The 23024-nt window shown below is 43.9% G+C and overlaps 1 protein-coding gene across 1 annotated transcript in view; it reads right to left on the reverse strand.

The window, feature by feature from the left end:
• Positions 1 to 23024, reverse strand: part of ENPEP (glutamyl aminopeptidase) — a 54963-nt gene that overhangs the window by 16600 nt on the left and 15339 nt on the right. The window contains exons 4-10 of the mRNA XM_081022224.1: positions 17095 to 17215; positions 13047 to 13201; positions 11793 to 11906; positions 10959 to 11093; positions 9621 to 9686; positions 2340 to 2405; positions 331 to 482 (exon numbers count right to left, since the gene is read on the reverse strand). Of these exons, the coding sequence (XP_080878350.1) occupies positions 331 to 482; positions 2340 to 2405; positions 9621 to 9686; positions 10959 to 11093; positions 11793 to 11906; positions 13047 to 13201; positions 17095 to 17215 (809 nt within the window). The remainder of the gene's footprint in view (positions 1 to 330; positions 483 to 2339; positions 2406 to 9620; positions 9687 to 10958; positions 11094 to 11792; positions 11907 to 13046; positions 13202 to 17094; positions 17216 to 23024) is intronic.

Raw genomic sequence — 23024 nt, forward strand, 5'->3', positions numbered from 1 at the left:
TTTTAATAAAACACCACCACCAAAATAAAAACAGCATCAATGCAATGTACTGTAGCAATGGCCCATAGTTTGGCTAGATTAAATAAACAACACCAACAAAAAAGGATTAAGGCACACATCTGCTGTGGTGAGTTGAGCCCAGTGCTACCAAGGTGGCAGAGTACTTACATAGACCCAACTTCAATGCCGCTTAAAAAAAAAAATTATGCACAGCTTTTCACAGGGGAGAGGGGATTTGTTTTATCTAAAGCCTTTGGAGAAGCAGAACATCTCCATTTGGACTCTGACTGGCATTGCAAAATGCATACTCGTCTACTGGAGAAACTGTACCTGAATTCAGAAGCTGGCTGGGAAGGGTCTGCTGTGGGATCCAGGAGAAAGCGCTGTTGTGTGATCATTGAGTTTGGAAGAACATTCAGCACAGGGTAGCCCATCTGCTTGGTCCAGGTGTCCATCACTTCTTGGACAGGATAACCACTGACCTAAGAATAACAGTGGATGATCATGCTGAGAACGCCAAAAGGAGACTGAAGAAGGATATTACTCTTCTGCTCAGGAGGTGAGAACCTACAGTTTTCTCTTCTAAATGCTGGCTTTGGAAAACGCATGGGCATAGCTGGTCTAAATAACAGTATTTATTGATTGTAAACAACAAGGAAAGGCCAGCCAGTCATTATACACTGTTTGCATAGATGGCAACATTTTGGAGTTCCTGCAGAGGTGAATGCTCAAGATATCACAAGCCACCTTAGGTGACAGCATTCAATATCTTTCATATTTCCCTTCCATGAAAGTTGTGGGGGGAAGTATAGCAAATTCAATATGAAGATGTTTGCTGTGATTAGTATAACGAAAGGAAGGAGAGGGATTTGGACATTGCCAGAGACAAGGTGCCTGGAAGAAATCTCCTCCCCCCCCCCCAGATATAAGCTCTGGCTCTGTAGGCAACAACCTCACCCACCCACGTTTGCCACATTGATGGGATAAAGTGCCATGGCTACTTGTCTGCATGCACTGTGGCTACGAAAGCCACAGGGAATCTGCCTGAGATGCTGTCTGACAGCTTCATTCTAAACACATGCACACATGATTAATGGTCCTAAAGAAAAAATGGGTTTCAAAGGATCTGAGAATCCAACTGGGGTTGATAAGAAGAGCGTATCCTTTTGGCCGAGTCTTGCTTAGCACTTTTAGTCAAACTGCTTCTATTCCTCCCCCAAAAGATAGAAGAATAAAAGAATCTCAAGATTGCCACCAGACATCCATTCCTAGTGATCTGTGCTTCTAGATTCATTCATGTTCTCTTTTCTCCTCTCCATAATTTTGCAATCAGGACAGCAAGGACTGCACTGATAAAAGGCAATAGGCCAGAGGGGAGCAGTCTTCAGGCTCATTAGAACCAATTCACTGGAACCACTAGAGATTCAAGATCTACCAGCCAGAACTAGGAGCAAAAAATATATGCGTCTTCACATGTTCCATTCAACAAATTTACAACTCTGTACACAAAGAGTTGAGCACAGTAACATCCAACAAGCGTACAGTCAATGCATCTGTGTATACAACAGCTGAGCTGCACAAAGCTGTACACTCTTTCAAAAAACACTTGTGTAATGTGTGAACAAGCCTATGGTCAGAATTAAAGAACAAGGTGCCTCTGAGCACATTCTGAACCCTGGAATTTGTTCTCGGAACCAGAGCTGAGCTGGTACTTTCATAAAAGTACACTCCTGGTTAACCCAAGCTTTCTTTACTTCAGCAGTCTTATTTAAGAGGTGTAAGGTACTTGATGTTGCTCTTGCAGGAGAATCTCACTTAGTGGGGTGGAGCTGCAGCATAAGCCTCCTGACAGTGAGGCAGTGCCACTTACTAGGAGGGACAAGGTGGCAGGTGCACCAGCTGAGCCAATCCTGCAGGTTGTCTGTGCAGCTCTGACCTTGCCACCTCCTCGTCCTTCCCACTAGGAGATACTGCTGCAAGAGGCCTATTGCTGCAGTTCCAGGTGAGCCACTTCCTTGTTTAAAAATAGCAGGGCAGGTTATGGATGAAGAATGCTGAACAGATATGCCCAATACGTTGAAGTTCTTTTGCAGTTTATTTTCATTATGGCTTTCTTCTTATCCACCTGCCTTGAAGCATTTTCTTACTGAGAAATGCTGTCGCACTTAGTGGGAGTTTGTGTGAGCCAGAAGCAATGCATTCAAAATGTATGGAGAGAAGTTGTTTTTAAGATTAGATTTCCTAGCCGAGCAGAAAGATTGGGGAAGTGGGACTAGGAGGCTGCCCCTAATAAAATAATACAAACATTTGTACTGATTCATAGTCATACATACACATACCTCACCCAGTGCTTTCCAGAAGTCACTTGTTTTTGCATTTTTGAATTCATGGTCTTTTAAATATTTCTGTTGGAGAAAATGGAAACAGATACTCAATATTAGTATGACCACCCACCTCAACAGCTTTAATGGTCTGATTTTAGTGTCAGGAGTTGAGCCAACACTCGAGTAGGACGCTGGCAGAGACACATGCCCGACTGGCATGTTCTCTCCCTCCTGGTCGATCGTTCGAGAGCTTCATAAGCTTTCTTCAGCCCGAACATCACAGCGACCAATGCCAACTGACACTGGCACACTTAGGGATCCGCAGAGTTTGCGCATCATGCGTGTGACAGACCCCAGCAACTCAGCATTTTGGCTAATCTACTTTATTTACATATAAACACACACGGACCTCTGCAACATGGCTCCCTCTCTCTCTAGCATCAGACAGCCAAGAGAAAAAGAACAAAGCACAATAGTCCCACTTCGCAGAACACAGTAACACAAACATCCTGTCTCCGTCACTTCCCACTTTGTGGAGTCAAAACCTATACTGTCATGTGATAGACAAAAATCCCATGACTGCAATCATAGATCAGGAATTCTAACAGTTAGAAGTTCTGCAACATGCAGTTGCCACCCTCCTGACTCTGTGGATCAGCAACTGCAACTTTGCAGTCTGCACTGGCTTCCTGTTGTTTCACGGGCATGATTCAAAAATCTGAGGGTGGCTTTGAATAACGTAACAGATGTGCCTCTTAATCTCCTTCCTTCTTGCCTATTCCAGCCATGAACCAACCTCATGCGGAGACCTTCTGAGCAGTGCGGCATCATGTCTTTGGCCAGAGTGCGAGTGTCACTGTTGGTATATCTCACTTACGTGCTGCTGCAGTCAGTTTAAAACCTGCATGCAAGCAACAGGCAAGTTTCCAAAGCACAGAGAAGGCTAAAGGAAATAACAGTGCTCTGGCCAAGATTCTCAAGGAAATTCAGGTTCCCACTGAACACTATAGGAAATACTCCTGGGGAAGGTTGCAGTATTTTAATTTAGAGGAAGTTGGGATGCGGGTGACACTGTGGGTTAAACCACAGAGCCTAGGACTTGCTGATCAGAAGGTCGGTGGTTCAAATCCTGGCGATGGGGTGAGCTCCCGTTGCTCAGTCCCAGCTCCTGCCAACCTAGCAGTTTGAAAGCACATCAAAGTGCAAGTAGATAAATAGGTACCACTCTAGCGGGAAGATAAACGGCATTTCCGTGCACTGCTCTGGTTCACCAGAAGCAGCTTAGTCATGCTGGCCACATGACCCTGAAGCTGTACGCCGGCTCCCTCGGCCAATAAAGCGAGATGAGACCCGCAACCCCAGAGTCGGTCACGACTGGACCTAATGGTCAGGGGTCCCTTTACCTTTTACCTAATTTAGAGGAAAGGCATGGGAGGGCTTAGCCACATGTCCTCTTGTCCTTCTGATTCCTCCCAGGGAAAACTGTTTTATTCTTATTCTTATTAAAATTTGTACACTGCCCTTCATCTGCAGATCTCAGGGCAGTTCACAATATAAAAATGAAACATAAAAGCACAAAATACACGATAAAAGCAAAAGCAAAAACAAAACACAAACCAATAAACCCTGCTACTTTTAGTGCTCAATTGGAGAAAATGACAATTTGGGTTTTCCCCGGATTGCCATTTGTTCCAATCTATTGCTAAAGAGCAGTTTTTCCCTTGGTAAGGAGAGGGGCAAGGGGAAAACTGCTCAGACCCGTGCTTTCTAGGCACAGCAGAAGTGTGAACCAATCCTTGACATGCAAGAAGTGTATACAATTCTGCAAGGCATGAAGAAAGTGGATAGAGAATGCTTTTCTCTCCTCTCCTAACATTAGAAGTCATGGGCACCCAATGATGCTGGAGGATTGTTGGAGGGTACAGGACAGGCAAAGGAAAGTGCTTCTTCACCGAGCGCAAAGTTAAACCATTTGCTCCCATTGGAGGCATTCGTGGCCAAAAACATGGATGACTTTAAAAGAGGATAAGACAAATTCATGGGGGAGAATGCTATCAGTGGCCCTTTGCCTATGCTCTGCCTACATGGTCAGAGGCAGCATGTGTCTTGGTACCAGCTGCCGGGAATGGCAGGAGGACTATTGCACGCAGGTTCTACTTGAGGGGAGAACAGGATGCTGTCCTAGATGGGCCACTGGCCTGAAAAATCAAGTTCTTCCTCACATAACATTGAACTGCACAGATGCTTCCTAAACATATTCAGTCAGAAGTAAATTCCATTGAACAAACTGCTGCTTACACAGCTGCTACAGGAGATGGACTCTGAGCAACATCTCAAAAAGGGTGTTTCTAGGACTAAAGTGAAACTGTGAAGCTCCCTTCTTATTTTTGCTTTTGGATGCTGCATGTTGTTCTATTTATGGTATTGAAATATGGCTTGTTGTTTTTTGGTATGTTATAATATTTTTGTTTTGCTATGTTATTGTGAAAATGTCGCTGTGTTATTGTTTTGCTATGTTATTGGGATTTTCTTGTGTAATGTTTGAAATACATATCTTTGTTGTAAGTCGCTTTGGGCATTATTCTTTGGTGGAAAAGTGGCATTCAAATAAAATGAGTGATTGTGTGTGCCAAGCTGAAGAACTTGTGGCCCTCCAAATGTTGGACCACAACACCCCTCAACCTCAGCTGCCACAGACCCTGGTTAAGTATGATAGGATCAGGGACAGACTTTGGTAATATGGCACCCTGAATGAGGACAAAATGTTGTGCGTTCCATAAATATCTCTTATTTTCATGCCCTCCTCCCTCTCGCTTTCTATTCTGTGCATGCTCTCAAGTGCAGTACAGGATATTTTGTACTCCCTTGGCTCAGTGCCTTGTGAGGAGGAACTGCCTGCACCGCCCTAAATCTGGTGCTGACCGGAGTTGTGGTCCTCCAACATCTGGAGAGCTGTAGGTTCCCCAGCCTTGATGTGCAAGATCCAGGTGTAGGATGCTGAGCTTCTAAGATCACTGGGTGTAAGATGCTGGTCGCCCAAGAATTTCATCTGTGACCAGAATGATTATACAGAAAAGTTGTACAAGATGAATGAAAGGGATCTGAGATTTTTTTGAGGGTTATTTTTTAAATCTGTCCTTGATTAAACAGTTACAAATGTAATTCTCATTGACCTTAATTATTCCCCCCAATTAAATCTATTTATGTAAGAGAGCAGATTGTTCTCATTATACCCTGGTTGAGCTCATATTCCCATTATTCGAGAACGCATCTTAAAATAACACTCATCCATTTACCAAGACAGGAATTTATAATCCAGGTACACCATGTGGGCCTCAGTAAACAAAAAAGAACACAGCCAGAGCGCTCTCTCTCTCGCTCTCTCTCTAAGCTCTTTAGTGCTAATGCACTGCCTAGTAAATGTGTCAGGCTGGAAAATGCTGACTCCCAATGTCACTGCTGGATAAAAAATAGATCTGTCCTTTGGAAAGCGTTGAAACTTGCTTTCAGGGACCAAAGAATGGATCCTGCAGACATGCAAGATTGGAGCGTGGAGAGAAGTTTATTTTTCACTCTAGACTGTATTGTCAGGGAACACAGCTGTGTTTCTGCTGAATTGTCTTTTTAAATCACCCCCCTCCCCTGTGCTTTGGTTTTTAATTGAGATGGGTGGGTTTCCCCCCCTCCTCTTCTAAATCTTATACCTGAGGTCAGGTTTAAAGTGATATATCGCATTTTTCGCTCTATAGGACGCACCGGACCATAGGACGCACCTTGTTTTAGAGAGGGAGAACAAGAAAAAAAATTCTCCCCCTCTCTGCTCGGCGCCCCTTCAGCGAAGCGGCAGGAGAAACGGAGCCCCTTCCATTTCTCCTCCCGCTTGGCTGAAGGGGCGCTGTGCAGCTCTCCCTCTCTGCTGAAGCCAGGAGAGTTTTGCTCTCCTGGCTTCAGTGAAAGGGACCTGAAGCCTGCGGAGTGCAGCGGGAACTCGCGCTGCGCTCCGCAGGCTTCAGGCGGCTATCCCTGAAGCCTGGAGAGTGAGAGGGGTCAGTGCACACCGACCCCTTTCACTCTCCATGCTTCAGCGAAAGCAATACGAAGCCTCCGGAGCGCAGAGGGAGCGCTCCCTCTGCGCTTCGGAGGCTTCGCGTTGCTATTGCTGAAGCCAAGGAGCCTGCATTCACTCTATAGGACGCACACACATTTCCCCTTAATTTTTGGAAGGGAAAAGGTGCGTCCTATAGAGCGAAAAATACGGTAGTTGATAAGGAGAATGTGTGGGAACCACTTTGTTGGATGGTACATTTTTGGTGGCTATAGTTACATGCCCAGATTGCTATTATCACAGGGTGCTTGTAACCACATGGTTCAATAGCTGATCATATTTGCCAAGAGGCAAAGGAAATCTTGTCATGTCTTTGCTTCTTCAGGTTAATGATCAAGTGTAGGTGCTTTTGATGATGATGATGATGATGATGATGATGATAAAATAATCAGATTCTTACCACTTGGCAGGATGACATAGCTGGCAAATATGTCAAGTGGTTGCAGGAATGCCATGGTAAGTCACCACTCATTGAACACCTAGCCTACTTCTGGGCTTCTCGTTGTCATGAGTTTGGCCACTGTGGGAGCAGAATACTGGACTAGATGTGTCTGATCCAGCAGGGCTTATCTCATACTCCTTATGTGTTATACAAGCTCATATGCTTGGATAATAGCTATTTGTGGACCGAGCTACCTAAATGCATGCCTGGTTGGCATTGCTTCTTGCATCACTCCCAGGAATCTGTATGAAAGCTTCTGCCCATGTAGTTGGTTGGCTTTTCTGCCACGGAAGGTTAACTGCATGGGAGGAGGCTTTTAGAGATTTCTGAGAATGATGTGGCAGTAACAGTGATGGTGTATTAGTGGCGGGGGAGAGGTAGAGAAATGCTGCCTTTCATATTTTGGTTTTGTGATTGTCTGAAGAGGGCTTCTTCTGAAACTCTCTGGTATATTTATTTATTTCATAAAATTTATACACTGCTTGATTGCAACCCCCCAAAAAAGCCCCAAAACCCTCAAAGCAGTTTACAAAATAAAATAAAATAATTGGCACAAGCAGTTAAAAAGAACTATTTAAAACTTTCAAAGAAATCAGAAATAAACTAAAAGCATATTAAAACACTCATCAGCATTCTACATATTTGGGTAGGCTTATCTAAAGAAAAGCATTTTAGTAGGTGCCAAAGAGAGAACAGTGAAGGCACCTGCCTGGTGTCAATAGGAAGGGAGTTCCAAAACACGTGTGTGTGTGTGTGTGTGTGTGTGTGTGTGTGTGTAGCAGCAATAGCAGCAGCAGCAGCAGCACTGGATCTCTCTACCGCGACTACCACCTCAGTTAATATGGATGACTTTGACTGGAAAAGTCATCCATTTCTCTACATTAGAATTGCTATTTGACAGATAGGTTACAACCGTTACATCGTGTATAAAACATCATCCATTTCTTCCTGGTACCTTCCTGACTTAGCTGTAGTGGGACAGTAGATGGCACTGTTTGTCTCACTCTCAACTACAGTACTTCTGTACTTTCAGCGTATACATACGACACAAGCTTACATTATGGCAGACTGTGAATTATAAGTGCAAATGGATTGCAACCTTGGTATGGGAGGCTACATTCACTGCAACGCTGACCTTTCTCTATTAGCATAAGAACCGTGATGACAGAATGCAATATCCTAAATATCTTTATCACTTTGGTCTCAGTTCTGGCAGTGGGCACTAGATGCATCTGTGATGTAACAGTGAGCAATGATCCAATATAATGCTATGGTAAATAATTTCATTTACGCACTAGTGCAGCCAGTGCCTGTGGTTCTACCACAGATGTGGGGAACATCTGGCCCTCCAGATTTTGCTCAACTCCAACTCCCATCACCCTTAGCAAGCATGGCCAATAGACAGGGATGATGGGAGCCACTGGTCGGCAACTCCTGACATCCAAAGCTTCCCCACACCAGTCCTACAGTATCTTTTAAAGGCAGCAAGGCATACATTTTTCTTAGGCAAAAAATGGAAGTTGGGACTCAAACCAGAGTCCTGACAAAGATAGCAAACAGGGCTTTTTATCAGCTGGAACTTGCCGGAACTCAGTTCTGGCACCTCTCAGGTGGGTGCCATTGCCATTACAAGAGAACAAGGGAGACAATCATGGTGAGTTCTGGCACCTCTTTTTCTAGAAAAATAGCACTGGTAGCAAGCATCTCTGTTGTTAAAAGAAGCATACACAAATGGCCTATAATGACTAGGAAATGACTGGAGACCCCTCTAGGAAAGGGATGGCTAACCTTTTTCAAGCCAAAGGCTGCACTACCCTTTGAACTCTCTGCAGGGTCACATGTCAAAAGGGGCATTGCAGTTTCCAGACCCTCAGGGCTGACCTTAAGTCTCCAGGTTTGCCTGACCCCCCCCCCCCAGGTGGTGGTGGGGCTTGAAGTTTCAGGTGGGTGAGAGAACCTTAAAAAAGGTTATATGGGCATGTCCATATAAGCCCTGCCATGGGACAGTAAAACATCTGGAGAAGGAGGAGGGGACAGAGGGTGAAGAAAGGGTTGTGAGTGGAGGGTAGTCATCTCCCTAGCCTTTGGTCCCCTGGGAAACTCAACAAACCTGTTCTACCTGGCACTAGGTGTGGAGAGTAAAGCTGAATGGGACACAGCTATGGACAGCCTGAGGAAGTACCACCCACCTTGGGCCTGCCCATAAAAAGCAAGTCTAGAGTGAGAGACTAGGGTGATGCCTGCTGCTTCTGGGAACGCTCCTTGTGAAGCTTTTGTGGGTGAGCTGAGAGTTTGTTTGGACCCTAGGTGAGAACCCGGAGGCTGAGGGGGAAGGGTGTATCAGAAGGAAATGAATTGATATTGATTTATATATATTAGTAACAGAGAAGCTGATAGACAGACATAGTTGTGGGGAAGGGTCTTATGTACATGTCTATACACTCAAATTGGTGCTGTTTGGAGATGTCATGACAGAGAAGATGCTCAGAGGAGACCAAGACCTGTTTTGTGAACCAAAATGGATTGTGCCATCTGGCTTTAGAGGGAAGTAAGTGAAATAATTCTCTAAAGTTCTGACCAAAATTCCCTACAATGACCCACACCACAATCCTAAACAACTTTACTCAGAAGTAAGGCCCATTGTTTTCAGTGGGGACCTATTCTCTCAAGGAAGTGTACATAGGATTGCACACTAATTACTAAGCATTTCCCTATTTTCCTGTTCTACACCAATCTGAGTAGATCATACCTGACATCCAGCTTGGAATTTTTCTGGTGAGATCCAGTCTTCCAGCATTCTGAGAATCGATGCTCCCTAAAAAAGCAGAGATTGGGATTATCAGCAATTATCAGTTGATACTATACCAGTTTCAATCAAGCCATGTTCTTGAAACTTGAAGAAGTCTGACTGACTGAGCAAAATACATGGATAAAAGATTGACCCCCTTATTTATGCATAGCCCAGCAACATATCATTCATATTTTTTAATGCCTTACATTTATGAATTGCTCTCCTTAGCCCATAGCCTTCCTCCTTACTGTGTGAGAGTCAACACAACCCAGAATGAATCAACAACCACAGAGCACAAGAAGTAGGCACAAATTACCTGGTTTCAGCCATAAGCAATTCATAGTGGTTTGTCTGCATCTTACCTTAAATGCCTCCTGTGTTAAGGCAGATGGCTTGGTAGCAAAGGAAGCCCTACCCTCCTGCCTCAAATAGCTCTGCCTGCGACTTTGTTTGTTTTCTGTGGATTTAAGAGATCCTGCCTGCAGATGCTTTTCAAAATGTTTGGCCACTTCTGACAACACTAACAAAAGCCAAAGTTCTCAGAAATTCTAGTCTGGAGAAGATTCTAGCCCCATACAACATTACATACCTACTTATACAAGGAAGCAGGGTAAGCACTTAAGTTTGCATGTGAGGTTGTTGTTGTTTTAAAAAAAGATTCCTAGTGAAGACATTCTCTAGCAAACATGAGCCAGGTTCACATGGTGTGCTGACCTTCTGCATTTGTGTTCAAGCAAGTCCCAGTTCACATAACCCTTTGGCTTATGGTCATTTGCTTGCTCTCCCCACCCTTGCTTGTGGCAATCTGATTGGGAAAAAGAGCTCTATGTTGGGATGGACGGATCTGTCAGTTTCAGTTACTCTCAGTTTCTCTCTCAGTTATAAGTTCAGTTTTCCACATTTCCACATCAGTTTGCATTTTTTTAAAAAAAACAACAACACACACACAAATTCATTAGTGCAAATTTCTCCTAACATATACATTTGTGTATGATATTTTTCCCGAATGTACACATTTTCTACCACAATGCAGAATTCCAGGTCTGTTAATGCAGCTGTAACTCCAAATTTCCCTGCTCTGGACCATCTGGATATTAAAAGAAACCACCTTTTCCACTTGTCCCAGTATCTTCTGCATTGAAGCCAAAGCACATTGTCAGAAGATGCTATAAAACCAACTTCTTTCAAGCTTCATCTCCTGACCTCTCCTAAAGAGCCACATATCAACTCAAACACTATTGACTTTGTGTCTGCCTTTTTGACATTGTATCAAAGAGAAGACAAGTTTTTCCTTACTTTGCTGTAGGATATGCCATCAAACACAGAGGTTATTTCATCAGGAGAAGACACATTCACTACAATAGCATGGGAGGAGATCAAAGAGTCCTCCTTCAGAACAGGGAACAGATCCTCAATCAAAATTTGGTCCATCTGTAAAGAAAAATGAAGGAAAAATGGAGCAAAATACACTGAATAAGATTACAAGAAATGATTGTGCCTCTCTGTTTAATATTTCTACTGGTTTGTCATCATGCTGCGATGACAATCTGAACCTTGAGGGGTGAAGGAGGCACACAGATTGAGCCAAGACCTGGAAAGTGGCTCTTGTAGGACTCTACCTCAGAGTCTGAATGGATAATCTTGGGAAGAGGAGGACAGGAAGGGGAGGTGCCTCCATAACCCCCTGGGGAGTTCTCCTCCCTCCCTTTCTTTCTCTCTGGCACTGAGGGAAGCTTTTTCTGACCAGAGTGGGGGGAAATAGGGAGGGTTAGGAAGAGATATGTTGTTTTCCTTCTGCTGGAAAACTGTAGATTGGAGAGAGGATGTTCTGTAGGCTAGGGGAAAGTTTGTGGCCCTTTGTGAGGAAGAAAGAACACATAGTGGTCTTGGGGGAGGAAACATGAAAAAGACATGGTCATAGTGGGTGGTTTGGTAGCACTCCATGGCTTTAAAAACAAAACATGCTTTATTCTACACTATACCTGTGACTTGTTTTGAGTTTTTGATAAAACATTTTTTCCCATGTTATCGGTCCAAAAAAATCTACATAAATCAGTAATAGTAATGCCTCTGCTCCACACCACAATATAAGCACGTAATATAATGTAATGTAAGAATGTTAATATTTACCATTTGCCAATCTCCTTCTGTAGCATTGACCCCCAGAAATTCAAAGAAGCTCGCAAATCCTTCATTCAGCCACAAGTCTTCCCACCAGTCCATGGTCACAATGTTCCCAAACCACTACAATGGGAAGCAGGGGGGGGGAGCAGCATTATTTATACAGGTTATAGCTCTATGGTAACTTAGCAAATATTTACATAATACAGCTATCGTGCAGATCTTGCTGTGTCAAAATTAATAGATGAAAGGGTTCCTTATATGGAGATATGCTATCCACTTCACTGATGACTTTTAGGCGCCAGCTTAAAACAGATATGTTAATGGAGGCATTGGGGTATTGGATATTTTTGAGACCATTGCTGAACTGTTCTGTTGCGCTCTTTTTAATGGGTTTTAATCTAATTATGTCTATATTTTATCTGCTCTGTTTATATTTTGTTTGTTAGGACCCTGACGTCCTATGGGATGAAGGGTGGTTGAGAAAAATAACTAATAAATAAATGACTAAACAAATGTTATTTTCACCAATGCATGCATTTTACAGTATGTACACTTTCCCCCAAATACATTTTTTGTACACATTAGTTCAAGAACTGTATCCAAAATTTGGAGAAGTATGAATTTCACAGGATATCTGTGTGACACATCGCTTATTGGTTCTAGAAGTGTGAATTAGGCAGTTGCTCATTAAAATGCAATCAAAATTGAATTCTGGCCCAACATCCCTGCACAAAGCTCTGTCTACTACCATCTTCCTATCTGCAGCCCCAGCACATGCCACCTGAGGCACCCAGCTTCACTCTGCCTAATAGTAGGGCTGGCTCTGGGGTGAACTAATTCAACTGACTTGTGAGATGTTGCTCAAATCACTGTGGTATTGATTCCAAGAGGTTTCTCATGTTTCCTTTCTCTTCCACTTTCCCATGGGAGAAGATTGCTCCTGAAATTTATCATGATTTGCAGCAGCAAAAATGGGTGTGGGAAACTATGGTCTCACTACAGCTTTGTGTTGTAGTAGCCCCCAACAGTAAATCTCCAGCAAATGAAGTGCTGTTGATACAGGATGAAAATGAGACAAAACCATTATATGAAATATGTTTCAGTACTTCAAAGCTTTAAAACGAATCCATTTATTTTGCAGCTGAAAAGGAAGCAGAAAAATCTGACAGACTAAAATAGAGGGCATAAGTGAATCATTGTTTCCTTGACTAAAATATTATCATTTGATGCCTTTGCGATAAGATGCTATGCAAGCTGTACCTGGTGAACAAGTTCATGGGCAACCACAGCTGCTACTCTTTGCTTGTTTGAAGCAGCAGATTCATTTGGATCATAAAGGAGATTAGTTTCTCTGTAAGTGATCAACCCCCAGTTCTCCATGGCCCCAGTGCCAAAATCTGGAATGGCTATTTTGTCTAGATAGAAAAAGAGAGACGTTTACCCTGAGTGTTCAAGCTCATTTATCTTATTCAAGTCACAGAACTGCTGCATCTAACAGAAAAACTTCAGCTTGTTGCTTGTGCCCCCTTCACCATTGAAATGCATAAGGTCCTGGAGTTCAACCCTCCGAGAGATGCTGCAGGTCAGTATAGGCAATGGTGAACCCTTGGTCTGACTCAGCAGAACATTCAACATGTATCTGGACTTCTGAAATGCCAGGATAATATTGGTGAACCAGGTTCTTCTGCTCCCAGTTTCACATTCCCCCTTATGACAGCATGGGTGCAACTATGCTTAACATTTTGGAGAGCTTATGAAATCAAATAGGTGAGGGCATGTGGAGCTGGGTTTGTGGACCTTGAGTCATGGTATTTGCAGGACGGCCCCTGGCTGTATGCATCTACATGTTCACCTTCCCACTGGAATGTATCCAATGGGAAGAGCCAGGGAAGGAGAGACAGTGAGATAAGGAGGCACTAACATCAGGAGGAAAGAAGGCAAGAAGATTAGGTGTCCTCCATTGACACCTATTGACTATGTACAGTATGTATACAAATTGTTGCAATCATAGAACTGAAGAATTGGAAGGGATATTGGAAAACATTTAGTCCACCACCAGCTTGATCAACACAGGATTCACACTGCAGCATCCCTGGCAGACAGCTGTCCAGTCTCTGCTGAAATATATTCAATGAAAGATGTACTCCTGAGGTGCCACCCAAAATTGAAGCTTGCCTGGTCAGTACAGAGTCCTGGATGAAATATCTCAGTTGGCGTCCTCCAACTCCTTCTTCAGACCTGTACCTATTTTCCTCAGCCAAACAAAGGGTGATGTAGAAGAGAAGGGAGCTATGCCAGGTACATGTCCTACCAGGAATGTAAGAAGACACCAGCTGGATGAAACCAAAGACCCATCTAGTCCAACATTATGTACCATAAGTGGCCAACCAGATGCCTCTGGGAAGGCCATAAGCAGTACAGGTGTGCAGTAGCTCTCTCCCACTTGTCTTCCACAGAAAATAGGCTCCAGAGGCATATGGTTTCTGATACCAGAGGTAGTACACAGCCATCATGAATGGTAGCCACTGATAGTCTTATCCTATGTGAATTTGTAAACACCCTTTCAAGCCATCCAAATTTGTGACCATTACTAGAGTCTGTGGTAGTAATATGTGCTGTGTGAAGTAGTTCCTTTCATCTGCCCTGAATCTCCAACCATTTACATAGGTATATTGGGTGAGCTTGAATTTGGGTACTATAAGAAAGGAGAAAACTTCTCTCTCTCCACTTTCTCCATGCCTTGCAAAGCAACTGAACCACGATTGCCATTTTAATGCCCATTCACCCAGTTGGGAGACATCCCTTTGGACCTCTTCCCAATCCCTCAGTAGGGCACTTGGCAGGCTCTTCCCCTGCCACAGGGGATGCTTTCTGCTGCCTGATTGGTAATGCCAAACTAGTCTTTACAATGTCTTCCTGCAATTAGGTTGTAAAAGGATTTCGTAAATGGGACTAAGAAATATTTATTGGCAAATTAAGTAAACTAAATCCCCATGTAATGAAGAACATCTGCTTCTACTCCCCACAACATGGAGGGTCATGTCTTCATGCCTGGCAATCAATACCAGCTTAAATGAGAATTATGGACGCTAGGTTCCTCTGAGAGGCTGAACAGCCCCGCTACTTAGCCTCGCATAGAATTCAAATTGATTCTGAGATGGGCAATGCTAAAGCATGACCCACTGGTTCAAAAGCCAGAAACCACTGCTTTCTGTTTAATTTTGGTCAAAATAGGTTTCATTTTGGGACTGTGAAGGGCAGCATGTTTATAATTGCAGTTCAACCTTTCTGAACCACACTTCACCTCTGAGTAGTTTACCACCCACCATTGTTCAGATGGAATTGTATACACTGAGAAATAAAGACACACACACACACACACACACACACACACACACACACACTTCAATCACTTCTATCTGCAGAATAAAATGTATCTCAGGTGAGTATTAACAGATAGATCACAGCTCCTTTACTTGTGAACAGGAACATAGTAAGTTGCCTTATAATGGGACATATTGAGCATAAGCAGAGTCTAATGGATCGGGCCAATGGCCCACCTAGTCCAGCATCCTGTTCTCACATTGAGCTCCCAGATGCCTCAAAAGCATAAGATAACTCTTCCCTTCTGTGGTTTCCTGCAGTTGGTATTCAGAAGCATTACTGCCTCTAACCATGGAGGCAGAGCACAGCCATTGTGGCTAGAAGCCATTATTGAGCCAGATTCATCTAGCTCAGTAACTGTGCCCATTGACTGGCAACAGCTCTCCAGGGTTTTCGGGGACGGTACATTCTCACTCCTACTTGGAGATGCTAGGAACTGAATCTGGGACCTTTTTCATGCAAAGCAGACACTCTATCCCAGAGCTCTTGCCTTAGAGCAATGGTCCCCTGAAATAGCTGAAGCAGGGGGAAATTCCAGAGGGATCCATTGAAAATGCACATGTGATTTTGGCCTGTATGGTGTTGTTGTATGCTCCAGTCTAGGCAACGTGGGTTTTGCAATCATGTGTGTGCAATATCACGAATACTGTGAGAGAGGGTCAGAGGGGATTTGAAGACTTGTGTGGAAACTAGGGCGATGCAGTGGCTCTGGTCAAATACCAGATTCTGACTTGAATTGGGCTCATCAGACAACACAGGATTTGGCTAGAGTGTGCTGAGGCAACCCTGGATCCCCTTAGGTAGAGTCGGGTCAACCTGGGCTGCCTGGTGGCAAGGATTGGCAGGGGAGGAGAGACATGCAGGCAGTCTATGCATGTCTCTTGTCCTCTCCTGACAGCATCTTTAATCAGGGGTTTTAACCCTATTTATACACTGTGAAAGAACCCACCCCCAAATCACTTTGGGACCTGGATCTGGGTGGTTCAGGGCCGCTCCAAAATGCCATATCAGGCCCCAAATTGGATTGAGTGGGGCTGTGCAAGGGTCTAGTGAAAATGCCCTCCATGGAGCAGCCATTGTCCCTCCTCAGGAGTGAACACATGATCCAGGGATCTCTTAGGCAGGCTGTTTGCAAGGTCTGGAGCCACAGTGGGCCTGTATTTTGCCTCTGGGGCCTGTATGACATTTCTCAAAGTTCATGTGGGGAATGGCACTACTCAGGCCAAAACCATCCTAAATAGGCACATCTGCGGCTTCCAACCAACCTTTCCATGTAAGGAAGACGCACAAGTATAGTCAAAATAGAAGAAATGCATCAACAGGAAAAGGACAACGGAGGGTACAGATTTGCATGAAATTTGCCTATTCTGATTAATATGTATAGAAGTAAATTTAATAGAAATGCAGCATAACTCAATTTGCTGCCTGGGTACTGTTTGTGGGGCAACTTAAGCCAATGGCACTCACTTCCTATGGTTTTTAAATATTTGAACGAGACTTGGACTGGATGGCTTTTCAAATTGAGGACTGTCCTCTGTAACATAGGACACATTGCCAGTGTCAACTTGTGTTGTTTAGCAACTGATCATTGGTTTGTTATAAACTGTAGTCCCATATTTGTACATAACACTAAGCCAAGGCTATTTGAAAGCAATATTCAACTGCAATCTTGACAATTTGGTTGGGTTTGTGGAAAGTCATTGACATAGTGCTAAACTATGGTTTAGCCCTATGTGTGTACAGTACATGCCCATTATAAGGCAGCTTCATCTTCCCGTCAAAGCATGCTAATATACTGTTAAGGCGCAAGCACAGCAGCTAAACACCACTACTTCAAACATCATACTTCCTGTCAATTTTCAGGTGATTCAGTGACTGGCAACAAAATCCTGAAAGCAAATGAACATCAATGTTAATTTGTTACCAAGTTTGGGAAGAGAATAGCTCATGTTGAAGTATCCTTCAAAGAAATCAAATATCTCTTTAGTTATATTTGCTGCATATTCTGCTGTGTGTAACTGCTGGGGCTGGGCATAAACACGGAGCTGTAAAACAAAGCAAAGTTATTATCAGAGGTGTTTCTTGCTGGACACAATTATTGTTTAGCACCAGGATACATTTGATCAATTCACAGAGCTAAAAAGATTAACTCGTCTTGCCCTGAAAGGCAGAAGCACCTTCTCATACATTTTACCCTATAGCACTTTGGCTTCATTGACTAGTTCTACACTTGTTCCATTAAACATTTAACTCCCACCCCCACATCTCTTAGGGGTGATTTATCCCAGATAAGATGTTCCCCAACCCCTGTTAACTTTTCGCATTTCATGTGATCAGGCTGATGAAAGAGATGAATGATTTGGCAGTGGAGTAGTAGATAGACATAAGGGGACCAACATGAGAGGATGGAAGACCAGAGAGGAAAATTCGCAGTAGTCTAGGTGAGAGATGAGCAGGGCATGCCCCAAAGCTTTAGCCAATGGAACAGAAAGGCACGGCTATATTTTGCAATGTTCTAAGTGGAGAAGCAAAGTGAGTTGGGCCATGTACTGAATATGGGGAACAAAGGAGAAAGGGAAGTCAAAGAGTAAGTCCAGGTCACATGTCGGTCCAACAAAGGGAAGGGTAATAATGTCAATGGAGAGAAGAGCTTTGGAGGAAAGAGGGCAGATTTGGTCTCTAGCCATGGAGCAGGGCTTCCTTTCCAAGTATCTCACACTGGGGGCTTAGGGTAATCATGTTCCTTGCTTTACAGAAGACAGTCCTCCATCTGTCAGAGGACAGTCCTGCATCTGAAATTGTCCTCTGCTTGAGGATTATCCAGTCCAAAGTCTGGTTTAAAGAGAAGGAACCATACAAAGAGACAAGAGGAGTCTTGAGGTTGCCCATCCCTGGTCAGCAGACTGAGCTAGCTCCTAAGTCACCTGGTGTAATTGCTAATATGGTGAGATGTATTGTATTTCTATTTAAATTATAGCAATTTCTTTTAAAATTTGCATCTAGACATATACATTATCATATACAAATTTTATGCAAATATATGATGCAAATCCTCCCTTTTGGCAAAGCAGAGCTTTTGTATCATGATGCTAAGTTCCCTCTGTTCCTGCTGCTGTGGCTCACAGATGTACTCAGCTCCTTTTGAAGCATGGACCACTGAGGATCAGACTTTTCCTTCACAAATGGGTGTCTCTGGGGATTCTATCATTAGCCAACACTCTCAGTGTGGTACATTTAGTATGAACAGCACCCAGGTGGTATTAAGCGGCCTTCTGAGTCCAAAGCTCTTTAAACTCAGTGAGAGACTTTTCATTGCTGTAGATCAGGCATGTCCAACAGATAGATCACTGATCACTGGACATCCGTGGTAGATCACTGGTACATCACTGGTACATCAGTGGCTCCCCCCAAAGAAGCTGAACAACTTTGGCTCCCCTAAAAGAACCTCAACATTTTTGCCCTGCACCCCCCAAAAACAGGACTTCCCTCCTACCTAAAAAAAACTCAGCAACTGTGACCTGAACCCCCCAAAACAGGGCGTTCCTTCCTACAAAATGCTCAACAACTTTGACCTGAACACCCCAAAAAGGGGTTGATCACTGCCAGTTTTTAACTGTAGATCGCAGTCTCTTGGGAGTTAGCCACCCCTGCTGTAGATGACAGCGTGAAACCTCTTCTGCCATCAAATCCCTCACCCAAATATCAGCTATGTTCCATAAGTAATTCTCAAGCTTCCAAAAGTCAATGTTTAAGAAGGTGCTGTGGTCCCAGGATAGTAAAATTAAAAATATATAACCAAATACATTTTGCTGTACATTAACAGGGTGCTTTTAAATATAGTGTTATGGGTTTGTAGGAGGCAACGATCCCCTTAAATTCCTGGGTGCCAGACATTAGATTTGAAATTAAGGCTAAACCAGGAAATTGCCTGGGGAGAAGAGCCATCAGGGTGTAATGACCGGACAATGGCCGGTCATTTACCCTCTGCCTGAGCTCTGGGTAAATAGCAGAATTGGGAAGGGGGAGTGTTACAGGAAGCATGATGTAGAAATAGTAAAGAAATGTGTTCTTTTAAAAAACGAGGCTTGAAATAGCGGGAGATCAGAGGGGTGAGCAGGCAGATGGGGAGGAGTTATAATAATTGCTCTATTAATTGTTGTAAGTATAACAATATATACCTCTCTCTCTCTCTAATAGGCACATGCTTAACTTTTTGCAGTAGCGTATTTGTGATAACTGCTGAAAACCCGTGTGGTGTCGCAGTTGGAGTAGGACCTGGGAGAACAGGGTTCAAACCCCACTTGGGCATGAATAAGGGGGGGGGGGAAGAACCATGTATTAGGGTTGCCATATGTCCGGGAAAACCCGGACACGTCCTCTTTTGGGGGGTCAACATGCCCATCTGGGCAGATTTTTAAATTTTAAGGGAAATGTCTGGATTTTGGAGGTTGGGGGAGGGCCTTAGGCCACTGTGGCCTCTGCCAGCCCAAGCTGGGGAAAGAGAAGTGTGGGTGCAGTGGCGTCGCAATGTCGCAACGCCTGTGCCTGCGCAGTTCTTTCCCAGGCTTGGGCTGCCACCTTGAGCTCCTTGTAAAGAAAAAGGTGGGATACAAATGCAATAAATAATTGCCTTAACACCCACAGTGGTGCAGGGAACCATTTGCAAGAAACAGGCACAGATAGCAGATATATCCTGGTATTGGTAAACTAATTTTACAGTATTTTTCCATCTATAAGATGCCCCCATGTATAAGACGCTCCCTATTTTGGGGGACTCAGATTTAAGAAAATGACCTTGGCACTATCCGTGTATAAGACGCCCCCCCCTAATTTCTGACATAATTTATTAGGGGGGAAAACTGGTCTTATACACAGAAAAATACGGTAGTTCCAGAACTAAAACAAAGAACTCTGATGCAAAAATGTAATGTGAAATAGCTGGATTACAATTAACCTGCTAAAAGGTTAAAGGTGTGCATGTTAACCTGAGCTGTCCCAAGAAATTTTAGCACTTGAGGCAAACCACAAAAATTGTACACACCCCACCTGGGAAGAAGGAGTGAAGATCTGCATCAAGGACAAGGGGGGAATGAAAAACTACATTGGGAATAAGGGGATGACTGAAGCTCTACATTGTGAACAAGGCGGGGGAAATAAAATCAACCTTACCCAATGGTTGATGTGGGAATCAAAGACCATTATGGAGGGAAAGGGGTCTGCTCTGAATCACATCCGGTGACAGATCTAGCCTCCAAGTACTGAAGCTGCAGCCATTGCTGCTAGCACAGCAGCAGCAGTGGGTGATGCATTCCCTGGAGGCTGCATCTGCTGCCCCTGTGGATCCTGCCGCCCAAGGCAGTAGCTGCACCTTGTCTCATGGGTGGGTCGGCTCTGCTGTTGACATAAAAGTAAAGGTAAAGGAACCCCTGACCATTAGGTCCAGTCGTGGCCGACTCTGGGGTTGTGGCGCTCATCTCTCTTTATTGGCCAAGGGAGCCAGCGTAAAGCTTCCGGGTCATGTGGCCAGCATGACTAAGCCGCTTCTGGCGAACCAGAGTAATGCACGGAAACGCCATTTACCTTCTCGCTGAAGCGGTACCTATTTATCTACTTGCACTTTGACATGCTTTCGAACGGTTAGGTTGGCAAGAGCAGGGACCGAGCAACGGGAGCTCACTCCGTCGCGGGGATTCAAACCACCAACCTTCTGATCGGCAAGTCCTAGGCTCTGTGGTTTAACCCACAGCGCCACCCACGTCCCATACTGTTGACATACTTAAGCTCTAATTATCACTGACTTTAATTTTTGCATCTCACAGTCATTCAGCTCCTACCTCACATTCTTCTATTTTACATTCCTGCCAACTAGTATTTCACTTCGTGCCTCCGATGAAGCAGGCTTGAGTCCATGAAAGCTTAGGCCATAATAAATGTGTTAGTTTATAAGGCGACTATTAGAACATTATGCTAAAAGGCTAATTATTGGCTGAAGTTTCCATCCAAGTTTTTCTCTGCCTGTATTTTCCAAAAGCCCCAAAGACATTCTAATTTCACAGAGACTTTTTTTTCCAAAACTGTGTTTGAGTGTTTGGGCCAGATAATACTAATGCTAAAAACATGAAGAACGAAGCATCTGACAGCTGCTATTAATCCCATGAATTCCCCCCCCCCCCACTATTGACTGGGTGACCCTTTGCCTCTATTTTTAAATGAGCAATTAATACACAAACACCATGAAGAGGGGAATTAAGGCTATTTGATCACTATGTTCACTTCCTTGGATGAATGGCAGCTCGACTTCCGCTATCTTTTTCAAAAACGTAGCATAAAAAACATTATAGAATGACATTGTTTGAGAGCTATGAAATATTTACTAAGTCTTCAGGGAGAGGTCCCTAGGGATGTGGAGGAAATGTGCAGATCGGTGAAATGATGCAGTAAATAAAATGCCCTTATTTTCAAATAAGGAATTGGAGGCATACGAGTTTAGTAACTTGGTAGGGAAGCTTAGCTGGGAAGGAGCCAGCTATATTCCTGGCAGGAGAGCTAAGCTAAGTCAAATGAAACATTACAATTAACAGGAGTCTTGCCACAAGTTAATAGATTCTATGACACCATCTGAAGTAGTCATGGCATCTCCCAAAGAATTCTGGGAGCTGTGGTTTGTTAAGGGTATGGAGAGTTACTGTATTGTTGTTGTTGTTTAGTCGTTTAGTCGTGTCCGACTCTTCGTGACTCCATGGACCAGAGCACGCCAGGCACTCCTGTCTTCCACTGCCTCCCGCAGCTTGGTCAAACTCATGCTGGTAGCTTCGAGAACACTATTCAACCATCTCGTCCTCTGTCGTCCCCTTCTCCTTGTACCCTCCATCTTTCCCAACATCAGGGTCTTTTCCAGGGAGAGTTACTGTATTAGGAGGCTCCTATTCCCTTCTCAGAACTACAGTTTCCAAAGGTATCTGTGAGGTGGGGTTGAGAGCTAAACCTCTCTGAGAAAGCCATATGTGGAGATGCCAGAGATTGACCATGGGACCTTCTGTGTGGAAAACTGATGCTGTAACACTGAGCTATGTCTTTCCCCTAAATTACCATCACCATGGGACATCCGGCTTGGCTATTATCAGAGACAGAACATTGGAGTATTGGAGACAGACCTTTGGTCTGGTCTAGTCAAGCATTTCTTTTGCTCTTCTACATTTAATAATCCCCCCATGGGGGACCGACAATATGAAGACTGGCCGAGTTTCAGCTAAATTTAGATCTGACCAAAATGTTTCTCAGATTTTCTCCTTCATGCCTAAATGTGTGGAGGAGAAAGAAGGATTATGTTCCTGGCCCCACTCCTGAAGCTGCTGCATCCTGTTCATACCACCCATGATCTCTGCACAGAGAGCCACACAAAGACCACCCGAGGTCTGACAAAGGGATGCCTGGAAAACCACAGCGAGCCGTGTGATCCTTCTCCCTTTTGCATGGATTCATTCTCCATATGGAGGGGAATGTCTGAAAAGAGATCTTGGCTGCCATCCTATGAACACTTATCTGACAATATGTCCCGATTTCACATAGTGGAACTTACTCCTGAGTAGACACGTGCTACATTGCTAAGTCACATCAAAATCCGTGGCTCAATTGATGACAGCTAAGTTAAATCCCATTGTATGCATACATGGCATACATTTGAGGAATTCTGGGAACTGTCATTTATTCCCCACAGGGCTGTAATTCCCAGCACCCTTAACAAACTACAGTTCCCAGGATTCTTTGGATGAGAAATCTCCCTTAAAGGTATGGTATGTACACAGCCTTAATTAAACAAATTCAGTTACAGTGGTACCTCGGGTTAAGTACTTA

The sequence above is a fragment of the Podarcis pityusensis genome (assembly GCF_964106645.2).
Source record: "Podarcis pityusensis genome assembly, chromosome: 9".
Taxonomy (NCBI): Eukaryota; Metazoa; Chordata; class Lepidosauria; order Squamata; family Lacertidae; genus Podarcis; species Podarcis pityusensis.